We start from the raw sequence: 11,585 nt of genomic DNA, 5'->3' as shown, positions 1-11,585 counted from the left end.
GACTCAATGATCTTCCAAGGTCCCTTCCAGCCCGAATGTCTATGAAACCTATGAAGTGTAACTAGCATTCAGATCTGGCAATAGAAATGCAGAAACATACTCATGCCTGGGAGGTGGCGTCCTGCCCTGCATTCCAGGACTTCTAAGCTCTTGTTCAGGTCTTCCAACAGCTCAGGTCCGCTTCCCTCAGGGTTTACAGTCACATATTTAATGACATGCATCTATGTACTGTCTGATTGGGTGTACATTAATAAAGCGGGCTGATCAGAAGACCCCCTCCTCGGCTAAGTGAAGAATTGATGATAAATATGTAGCAACGGGATGGCCTCAGATGTTATTACTTAGGTTTCAACTCCTGAAAACGCTGTTCCTTACAGTAATGGGTTTCAATTGCTTTGTTGGTGTGACTAGAGTCAAACACGTAAGTCCGTACCTTCTTGTTTACATCAGCAAAAACAGGGAGCCTGGCCTTGCAAGCCTACAAGGTGACCCAAAGTTTGTACCAACCATTATATAGTGGAGGGGGTCTGCAAGGTGGAGCGTGTTCCTTACCCTCGGAGGTACCAGGTCTGCCATGCAAGTCCTTCTGTGGTCTCCCTGGAGCATTTTGGTCTTCTCTCTCTCTGCCCCTCTCTGGGATGCTGTGATGGGGAAGATGGGGCCCGTGGGATGATGAGGATGAAAGGCGGTGGCATAGGACCTCCAGCAGGAGTTATGAAGGAGGTACTGTAATGTAGGGAGAGGTAGGGAACGTGAAGGTGTCCCTAGGGAGAAGGCAGGGTGGTTGAGCATGGACTTGGAGTAGATGGGATGTGGTAACTGAGGAGAGGGCACATCTGGATGAAATGGCTAGAAGAGGGAGAGGATGGAGCAGAGTGACCAGGGACGAAGGGGAAACAAGGTGGCCTGCAGAGTAGCCATCATCCTTAGCAATCGCCGTCCAACTTTCTGTGGGTGATTTAGCTTTTCACAACTTTGACAGTAGCCCTCAAGTGAAGCTGGACTTGAAGAAAAAAACATTTCTGTGACATAAATTCCATTACAGGCCCCAATTAAATCTATATATAGTCTTTATAGAGCCTGGATAACGATCTGTCCCTCACTCAGCAGGCATGCCTCAGTAAGCACACAGGAACCGGCTCTCATTAAGATCGGGCTCCCTCTGCTTTAATTGTGACACAAGGCTCTCCATTTTGAAGGCTTTTGAGCACAAACATTTAGCCAAAGCTCATTTGTTTTACAATTTGCAGCCTCCAATTATTTGAAACACTTGACTGCTGGGACAATGTGGGCATGAAGAATCGGTAAACAAGTCTGGGGATTTGGAGTGAGGTGTAGAGCTCGGAGGAGGCCAAGGGGAACTCAAGTCGGGGGCGGCACTTATCGCAAGTTGGCCAAAGTTAGGTGCTTGCGAGATGAATAAGCAGGCTTGTATTTACTGGACCTGGGTAAAAGGTCTCTGAGCGCTCCCTGCCAGGAGCTGTGCGGCGGCTCTGGGCTCTCCAAAGGGAATGCCCCACCCCCATCGGGGCTCACACAATGCTTTGTGTCCTATTGGGGAGAGGAAGATGATGTCAAAGAAGCTTTGATGTTGTGATGTCAAAGAAGATGAAGTTATGATGTCAGTTATGATGTCAAAGAAGGTTTCTGATGGAGGCTGATGGATAGAGGCAGACCCTGTCCTGCCTTGGACTTTCCAGACCTACTGATGATGCAGGGAAACAGACTGGCATATGTCTGACTTGTTTAACAGGCTTTGATCCTGCTAGGGGTGGACCGGGTGGATCTTGCTGGGTCACAGAGGGAGGTAGTTCATCACCTCGCTGGAAACAAGGGGGCTGGAAGGAGCTCTCTGGAGAAGAGAAGATGGAGAGTATGGGCTGAGCAGTCATGAGTGAGGATCCCTGGATGCAGCCATCACTTGGAGAGAATTAATCTTCATTATCTAAATGGTCGTTCGCTTGTTAATAAAGCCAGAACCCGAGACAAGAATGAGTGAGGACTCTGCATAGCACAGGGACTGTGTTTGCAAAGGAGAGAGGGAAAGACACCTACTCAGGCTAAATATCTGTGTTGTTTAATGTCACCCACACGATCTCCTGAGGTGGTGGAGCAGTGTGCTAAGTACTGCTGCACGCTTGATCTCCTTGGCATGGCTAGTGCTCAAGGAGATCAGGTTCAGTGCTCCAGCTGTAGATGTCAGTGGTGTGAGCAGGATGGAAAGCTATCTAGAGCATTTGGGGCTTCTTCCCAGAGAGATGCAAATCAGAGTAACCATAGCAAGAGCCTGGAGACGTCTTCAAGCTTAAAGATCTGGATCCAGATCAGAGTCAGGACCTTCCTGAAGTCCAAGAGGTTGCACGGCCACCATTTCAGTCCAGCGTGCAATAGAGGTGCTTGCCGAGGGAAGTGAGCGGAAGAGCACTCTGGAAATGGGAGGGCAAGGAGACGACACTGAGAGCACCTAAGGGACCCGACAACTCACACCAGTACCCACAGGTGTCTCAGGATACTGGTCACCTCCAAGTGCTCCTATCGCCAGTAGCATGAGCAACTGGGGCAGGTGCTCAGTAAAGGGGCACCAGGATAGAGGGAGGCTCCAGTTGCATGGAGCAGAGCAGGGATAGAAATCCCCGTCTCAGTCATTCCCCCACCTCATGGCACACACCACTGCTGGGAGGGGAGGTGTCACCACAAAAGCCAGGTTCACCCTTCCCTGGCCCTCCAGCCACCACTGCATGGAGGGCTTTGCGTCAGTGCTTGGCACATGGACCTGTGGCAACATCTCGACTCCCAGGAGCATCTCCCACTCCAAGCAGCTGGAGCCTCAAACCCCTCTGCTTCCCTTCCGGTGCAAACCCTGTTGGGTGCAACCCTGCTGCCCCAGGTGCAAACTCCACCACTTTCACTTCTGCCTTTAGCCGTCAGTCCCCTTGATCCTTGTTCGGTAAGATGTGTGTGTGGGAGCATCACTGATCGCACCCTGGAGAGCCTGCCCACAGGGGTAGGGAGCAGGGCTGGGGGTGAGAGAGGGGGAGAGCAAGGCAGTGATGGCAGAGTGCTCCTTGCAAGCAAGCCTAGGACTAGCCTGTGCCACATGCAGCCATATTGACCCCAAGCTTAATTATGGTGTCATTTGTCCTCAGCGGCTACCGCTGCTTCTAATTAACTCTCCTTAATCAAAGCCTGCAGCTCTCAACATCCTGAGCGGATGAGGAGGGATTCACCAGGAAGGAGCAGAGCATGGAGAGGAGACGGTTGCAGGAGGGCAGTGACTGCAGGGGGGCTGTCTAAGTCCGAATGACTTAGACATGAATTTAGGGCCAAGGGCTGGCTTTCAGCTGAGTTTCTGCATGGGAATCACTTGTTGATGGCACAGGCTCAACTAGCATCTGAGATCTCGCGAGGTCCCTTGCTCCGGACCTTATGTCCTCACTGGCTTTGCTAAGAGCACCAACCCAGTGGCCCTCTATAGTCTCTTAGGTGGTTTTTGTCTTGTGCTATTTAATAAACAGCGTTATCGTGAATGCGCTGTTCGGGCTTTGAAATGAAATCAGCCTTGCTTTTAATCTTGCGGCAGCTTTTCAGGAGCTGGCTGAGCCTCGAAAGATAGGAGCAGCATTCACTGAACCCACCCGGCTTGACAGTCACTGTTCAGTGTTTTGGAAATGTATCTTTTGACTGTTGGGTAGGAAATTGGCTACTTAAGATGCCTTTTTGTGCATTCAAATTAACTTAGTCCCTCAGCCTGAATAAATCCCACTGCTGTATTAACATCCAATTATAACAGCCGAGATTGAGCAATAATTCACATTTGGACCAGAATGCCGTCGGTTTAGCGGGGCGGAGGGTGGGGAGGGGGCAATAACGTATATTGAAGAAAGTAAAAAATTCGAAGCCAGAGAATGATGACTGAATGCCTCAGAGGAGGCTTTGTGAATGCCTGATGCCGCAGGTGGAAGCCAGATTTCTAACAGGATTAGCTGCCGTTGTGTCTCAGATCTGAGACCGCAATTATTTTGCTTTAAATGACTTGGTGCAGCTCGCTTATTCCCGGGATGGGGCTGGGAGCCAAGCCGGCCGACCGAGCCGAGGTCTGGGAGGGAGGCTGGGAGCTGGACAGAGAGGAACGGCAAGCTTGCGCGTAAGGTGGTTGAGTCTGACCCGGCGGCAGTGCCGGACCGCTGATTTGGAGGAATTTAAGTTGAAAGGAGAGGGCTGAGAACTGGGAGACCTCGAAAAATGGGAGACCTCCACAGCAAGGGCCAGCTTCACCTCCCGGTCCTTTCACTGGGGTGATGGACAAACGTGCCCATCCCATGCAGCAGTGGCCAGGGGCCCCGGCTTCGCTTCCCACCTGAGCTACGGATCGGCAGGAGGGCTCCACCTTGCAGCATCTGTGGCAGGACGGCCTAGAGTCACGGACCCCAAGGTGTTTATACATGTGCTTGGGGAGTGGGTGGGTCCTTTAATGAAGCGTCTTGTTAACCAGACTTTAGATAAAGCACCCCCACTGCCACTTGGAAGTGCGGGGACACCGATACACGAGACGTGGGAGGCTGCTGGTGCGCCGTAATTGCCATGCTCCAGCAGACTCGATTAATTGAGCCTGTTCCAGCACGGTGTAATTACAGCAGCTCAAAGCTGCCTCTCTGCTCTTGTATAGGCACCCCAAGAGCCTGCCGCAGCACTTCCAGAGCCAATGAGTATGGATGTAGGGTGGCCCTAGAGCGGCAGTGGCCTGCCTAGCAAGGGTGCCCTGGAGCCGGGATCCCCAAAATGCTGGGATTTCAGTAGCCCCAGTAAATGGAGGCAGGGTCTCTGGGTCTCTGGGAGCCCTGCCCTTTGTTTCACTCCAGGTTTGGTGGGGCCAAGATATTCCAAGTGAAACACTTGAGTTCACTTATCATTTTTTGTGAAGGAACTCCATTTCACTGAAATATTTTGAGTCAGCTTTACTTAGAGCCTGGCCTTGCCATCCACTTGCTGCACAGCTAGAATGGGAAGAGCATTACCATGCACCAGCTGTGTGCACACTCCCGGGCAGTGGTAAGTGTGAACTAGCTTGCAGTAACCTCCTCCTCTTTCCCCACGGAGCAGCAGCCACCTGGGAAAGCCCTGCCCTATTTTACTCCCTGGTTAAATGTCTGTGCCCATAGAGACCTGGCTTCAATTCTCAGCTCTGCTATAGGTTTCAGGGTGACCTTGGTCAGGTCACTTAGCCTCTGCCTCAGTTCTCCATCTGTAAAATGAGGATAACAATACACCCTTTATCTGTCTCATCTATCTGGCTTGCAACCTCTCTACTCACACTGTAGGACCGTGATGCTGATCAGGTCTTCCAGCAGATTAATATACGTGGCTCCTAATATCTCCCAAGTCCGTAGGCAGAACGTGTCCCAAATGCTCCATCCAGCTGTTATCCTGATAAAAGATGGGTCCTTGTTAGGTTGGGAAGGGACTCCAGGTTTGACAATCCTGCTACTGGTGCCAAGTGGGTGGAAGGAATAATCAAAAGCGGGTTTATAACAGAGGTAGCAGACTAGTGCCCGGCCCCTCCGCTGTTATTAACACTGACAAGATGTTGCACTCGCGGGGCCAGGGGGACTTTTCTTTTTCACATATTTTGGGGGCAGTATGAAAGGCTGATTGCTCCCGGAGGGCACAGGCATTTCTCCAAACTTCCAACTTGCAAAGATGAGCCGAGTTAATTGCAGATTAGGTTCTGCGGGGGGAAAAAAGGAGCTCTGATGTGTCTCCTTTGCTGGCTGTGCTTTTCTGCGAAGCTGACGACCCCTAGGTGGCTTTCCTTTCACTCAGCGCTCCCTTCTTTTCTGTAGTCTCTTCCTTTATTAATTAGAAGGTCTGACACTACAGCTCAAGACATTTACCAGCGTGACACAGTTTTAATTAATCTCACGATAAAGCGACTTGAGGTGAACTCATAAAGGGCCCAATACACCAGCAGTAACCTGCTCCAGTGTGAATGGCTGGAGTGCCACGCACCGTGGAGCAGGGTTGGGCACGAGTTTACGCTGGGTCTTTGTGTGTGGTGGTGGCAATGACACAAAGCACAATGTAGTAGCACGTGCCTATGTGCCCTAGACGCAGGCAATGGGTGCCGCGAGGCCCAAGGCTAGATGTCTGCTATAATCACGGTCCTACGGCCTGACGCATAATATAATGGGTGCTTGAAAGGTGCCCTAATGCCACGGTGCCTGGAAATCATGTACAAACCTGTACTGGACTGTGCACTTCAGTTTAATTTTTCATCACAATGTGCCAGCGAACCCTACTCTGAGCAAGTATCCCTGTGGCCGGCACAATCAGACTCCCGCTGTGGTTTACTGGGGTGTTGCAGTTGTCCCAAATCTCCCCTTTCATGTCAACCCCATGATATTATCACCCGCACTTCACCGCTGACTCATTTTGTAATGAGAAGTAAACTCAGACCCATGGTAAAGTCTGGGTCTGCTCAGCTCCCCAGTGGAAAGCAGGTCAAGACCCCAGCAAGCATTGGGGTGCTTTGCATCTGGAGCTGCACTTTATCTGGGGCTCTAAATCTAACTTGTGGAGGAAGATCAAATGCATAGCAGGTTGCTTTGAGGTTTGCATTCTTAGTCACTGAATAATTTACTCCTTTAACTGGATTACAACACAGAGACGCCAAACCTGGTGGTTTTAACAGAAACGGTGAAGCCCCTGACAGCGGGCCAAGCACCTGCAAGCTGGATGCCCACCTGGAAGATGCCCCTTAGCCAAAGACAAAGTGTTGAGCTGAATGCAGGCCTGGGTGGATAACGTTTTGGGAGACGGGAGGTCTGCCCAGATGCTGTAATGGTTTCTTGCCTGACATGGCATCAGTGGGCCAGTGACAATCCCTCCCCTATCCAGGACTGCATGAAACGACCTGTGAACCCTTTTACAAATCTGCCTAACTCTCTCTAGCATTTTCCCATTTTCTATGTTTTCTCGGCCCCATGACCTGTGCACACAAGATTTCTGTGGCTGGTCCTGCAGAGCCAAGCTATGAGAGGTTTCATCAAGTCAACTTTCCCAGCCATTTTGACAGTTGCTGGTTGTTTAAGAAGTCCCAGTGGCAACAGCTGGATTCGTTGGGTGCTTTGCCAGAGGCAATGCTGAAGGAGATAAATAAAACATACCCCAGCTCTGTCTAAGGCAGCGAAGGGGCCTCCTGGAAGGACTATGAAATATGGATTTGCAACCTTTCCCACAGACTCTGTTCTGGGTTTTGGGTCCCATAAATGGGGAAAAAAGCAGGCTGCGATCGAACGCAAAGGGTTTCCGCAAGTGCTTCTGTAGTCTAGGATTTTGTTTGTGATGTTGGGGACGAAACAGCCTATTCTTGTTCCCTTTCGAAGCACAGCCAGTATGAATCTCAGTCTGTCGTCTCACGGTTCAAGCCCACTCGAATGCTACATCCTTTTTAAAAATTGTCCAAGAGTTTCAGGTGTATTCTCTTGTAATCTGTCACGAGGAGCTGTTCTGCAGTTTATTGTTGGCAGCTCTCGGTGGTGTTTCATCAGGATAATACCGTACTATATCATCCGAAGGAATAAACTCGCCCAGCTGACATGCTGGGGCGAAAGCCCTGGCGATTGATTGTGTGTTACAGATCCACTCTGTAGCTCTGTTGGTGGGAGAGGCTCTTTCATTGGGTCCGGATTGTAAGTTTGGTTTTAAGAAGTCAAAGGCTTACATCATCTAGATGGGATAGAAATGCTCTGGGTTCTTCCTGCAGGACGTCAGATGAGGAGTTACATGAAAGCAGTGCGTGGAAGTGCTGCTTGTAGGCTGAGTGGGGTGGATGCTCCACGAAATACAGCCCAAGCCCACTCGGTGCACTTGATGCTCAGGTGCACTGGCTGCTAAAAGTGTGTTGCCTATGCTGCTGATGTTGGTTAAAAACTCCCATTACATGAGCATGAGCCTCTATCTGCTGAGCGAATGGAGCACGGCCGGTTGTCTTGGAGGTTGTAGCGAACACTCAAATAGCCTCACCACGAGGGGGGTCAGTGCCATCCTGTCCCGTGTGAGGGTCACCTGGGTGCCACGCTGTGCTAGGACAGAACTGGAAAGTGAAGCTTTCCACCACGAATTGGAGGGGCAGAGAGGCCTTGAGACAGCTCTTAGATTTAGTGGAGGGTGGTCCAGGGTTTGCAGGGAGGGGGGATGCTGCAAATGGTTCCTGAAAGTGCAACCAGGACGTAAGACTGGTGGGTACATCACTCCCCTTAGAGCTCAGTTTTGCCATTCAGGTTGTCAGTGGCATGTGGGGGTGGGGGCCTTTACCCAGGTTTTGCAGTGCAAAGAGCCTGCGTGCGGTGCTGCCCAGACAGGGCCCGGTGCAGGAAGCAGTCGGGCAGGGTGTGCGGGCAACAGGAGCTGCTGGCCTGTCTGTGTCCCCCTGTTAGAGCGATCGGGACGGAGAGAGACTGAGCCCTCCCCGCTTCCCCAGGGTCACGGCAGGCTGCAATGTGGGTCAGTAGAGCTGCAAGCAGCTGTTTTTTCCAGCAGCGCTGCCTCCGTGCCTCGCCCGGGGAAGCCCGCTGAGATTCCCCGGCAGGATGCCAGCCTGCCAAGGGAGAGGGCCGTTGCGAGGCGTGCGAATGGGTTCGTGGCCCTGCGGCACGGAAGGGGACCACTGAGCCGCCAGAAAGACTGACGCCTTCTCCCCCTTCCTCCCACAGCTGACCCGGGTGCCCGTGGAGTCCTGCGGCCAGTACAAGACCTGCAGTGAGTGCCTGGGCTCGGGGGACCCGCACTGCGGATGGTGCGTGCTCCACAACACGTGAGTACAGCCCGGCACGGCCCCCTCCGCCCCCCACGCGCTTTTCTCACCCTCCACAGAGCTGTAAATGGATGGGGCTGCCTCAGGCCTCTCAGTCGGCCGCAGGCAGAGCAGCTCGGCCGCGGCCCCCGGGACCCGCTGCGCACGCTCCCTGCATTGAAGCGTGCATCTACCCTTGAGTTACGACCAGGGAGGAAAAGGAGCAGAGATGCAGGCCTGCTTGGGAATGCAGCTCCTCCGGAGCCTGAGCCAGCTGCCAAGGGGATGGCTCCATTTGCTTTGCAGCAGTGCCCCTTCATTTGGGTTTCTTTAGGGTGGCAAATGCTCCCCCTTTGCCAGGAGGGCAGGAAGCTGGACCCGATGGAGAGCTATCATCCGAGCGCACCTGACGGCTGTGGGGGCCAGGCGTCTCCCTCTGACCCACACAGGTTGATTTCCGTGGCAGAGTTTCAGAGTTATTAGGGGCTGGAAGGGACCTGACGGATCATTGGGTCCGGCCCCCCCTGCACGTGAGTGAGGGTGTGATGGGCACATTTACCTGGGCTGGGCTTCTGGCTCTTGTGAGGAGGACCTGCCTTGTTTCCGCTCGGGGCGGCGTTAACCCTGGAACCTAGTGACAACCGGTTTACCATTGACGTGGCTGTTTCAGTGCCGGTTGCTTTGAGCTGGAACCGGGGGGCTACTTCCCTCATGCAGATCGTTTCCCTCCTGCATGGGTCCCGGTGTCACCACTCAAGGTGGGGTTTGCTCACGGAGGAGGCAGCCCCGGCTAAGCCACTCTTCCTTTGACAGCGAGTGCAGAGGACCTCAATGCAGGTGGCCCGGACCCTCTGGAGCCTTTTCATTGCTTGAACATGAGTCTTCCCTCGAGCACCTTAACCCTGGCCACCTCTAGCTGAAATAACCCTCTTCTGGAGCCAGGGGTCTGGGTGAGCTCCAGGGTGGGGGAAGGCTTGATTGCTATTAAGCTGTGAGTGCCAGAGTCCTTTCACGTGCAAAATCCCCTCTGTAGAGCAGCTGTGGTCTAGAAACACATCAGCCCCTTCTGGTATATAGCTCAGCAGAGTGCTTGGCTGCCAGTAATGTCCTCACACATGGTCTGAGCCTTGGGTGCTGGTTAGCCCATTATTTAGAGGTGGTCTTCTGTCATAAAGGCCAATGGTTTCACTCCTTGTTCCTCGTGAGGCCATTTAAGCTGTGCCAGTCCCTGATAGAGCCCACCAGTGTCATTTCTTACAGTGGTCATCAGGAGTCACCGGGGAGTAGAGGGGAATAAGCAGGAAGCCCGTTGCAGAGAGGGTTTGACTTTCATGCAAACCCTTTTCATGGGATCAGACTCAGGTGCCACCCTGAGCCCATGTAAGCCCCCCACCCCCTTCCAAAAGTACCAAGGTTTGGCTTGATTTGAGATCACAAGCACAGTGTTGACTGAGTTCGCCCATGTCTCGGATGCTGCCATCTCTTGTGCCCTGGGCTCGCTCAACAGGCTCTTGGCAAGCTGAGTCTGAGTCCCGAGTGTGTAAACTCTAACCCGGGGCTGCCAAGCAGATGGCATCCAAGCTCCTGCTAGTCTCCAGTGGCCTGGAAAAGGTGAGACCACAACCACTATGTAGCACAGCTTCAGTATATTCTCCCTCTCCATCTTCTGATGCTGTGCCCTGTACTGTGGTGTCTGGGTGCTCCAGGAAGGAGGAGCAGCCTGTGTTGCAGGCCAGGAGGGTTGCAATGGCAGTAAGAGGCCAGCTTGGCTGGCGTCTAGGGACCCGACCTCTTCTGTGTCAAGCACCCCTGTGGATTATCCTCATTGATTTGTTTAAGTAGCATCATTCACTGATCGCATAGTGCTTCACATAACATGGCACTACCGAATGCAGGCCCAAGCCAGCTCACGGGGCTGATATGATCTGAGTTCCCAGCTCCAAGCTGGCCTGTCCCAGTCACTGATGAATGCTGCTACCTTCCCACAGACCTGCTGGCCATTGCATGAGCTCGCTTAGCAAGGAGGTTCCTGCATCACAACGCATGCTCGTGTCACGGTCCCTGTGGTGGGTGCCGTAGATTGGCCGCAGTTCATTTGCAGCGCTCCAGCCAATGTGTGTTGCAGGGAGTGAGGACAGGGGAAACCCAGAAGGCCGCTGGTATCCCTGAACCCTTTATTTGGTAAAGAGATGATGCTTGGACTGCCAGAGCTCTGCAAAACCTCCATCTTTGGGACCTGGCCCCATGTGGGTGCCGATTACACACAGCTTATTCTGCTGGCACGAAATATAACAGATCCTCCTTGGTACCCCAGCTTTCAGGGGCCCCTTCAGGGCTATTCAGGGTATGTTAGTGTGACTCAGTTGCCCTCACCTTCAACAACCCTCTCTCCCAAGGGCTGAACCCATTGCCTCAAGGTCTAATGCATGAATCCCTACAGCCCTAGGTCAGGGCTGCTTGCTTCTGCAGGGAGCAGGATCAAGCTATTATCATGCACGGAGAAGTACCTGACTGCTGGGGGCCAGGCTCCCCGCTCTGACCCACACAGTGCCATGCACTGATTTGGCGATGAGGAGGAGGCTGAGAGAAGCTCCCTGCCCTAGCATGGCTTTGCCCAGGGTGCTGCACAAACGCCACAAACAGCAATGAGTGGACATCACAGATACCTGATCTAACAAGCAACAGCCAAGCACTACAGCCTCTGGACAGAGACAGGCAAGGGGCACAGCACAGTTCAGCACTGAAAGGCATCTCAGATGTCTTTCCGCTGATCGTTGGAAGTGGAAAGGGTCTA

At 52.8% G+C, this 11,585-nt stretch overlaps 1 protein-coding gene across 1 annotated transcript in view; it reads left to right on the top strand.

Moving 5' to 3' along the window:
* PLXNA4 (plexin A4) overlaps positions 1-11,585 on the top strand; it is a 506,929-nt gene that overhangs the window by 293,652 nt on the left and 201,692 nt on the right. The window contains exon 4 of the mRNA XM_019543765.1: positions 8,712-8,812. Within this exon, the coding sequence (XP_019399310.1) occupies positions 8,712-8,812 (101 nt within the window). The remainder of the gene's footprint in view (positions 1-8,711; positions 8,813-11,585) is intronic.

The sequence above is a fragment of the Crocodylus porosus genome, unplaced genomic scaffold (assembly GCF_001723895.1).
Source record: "Crocodylus porosus isolate Cpor-Errol unplaced genomic scaffold, CroPor_comp1, whole genome shotgun sequence".
Taxonomy (NCBI): domain Eukaryota; kingdom Metazoa; phylum Chordata; order Crocodylia; family Crocodylidae; genus Crocodylus; species Crocodylus porosus.
This window is presented reverse-complemented; position numbering and strand designations above follow the sequence as displayed.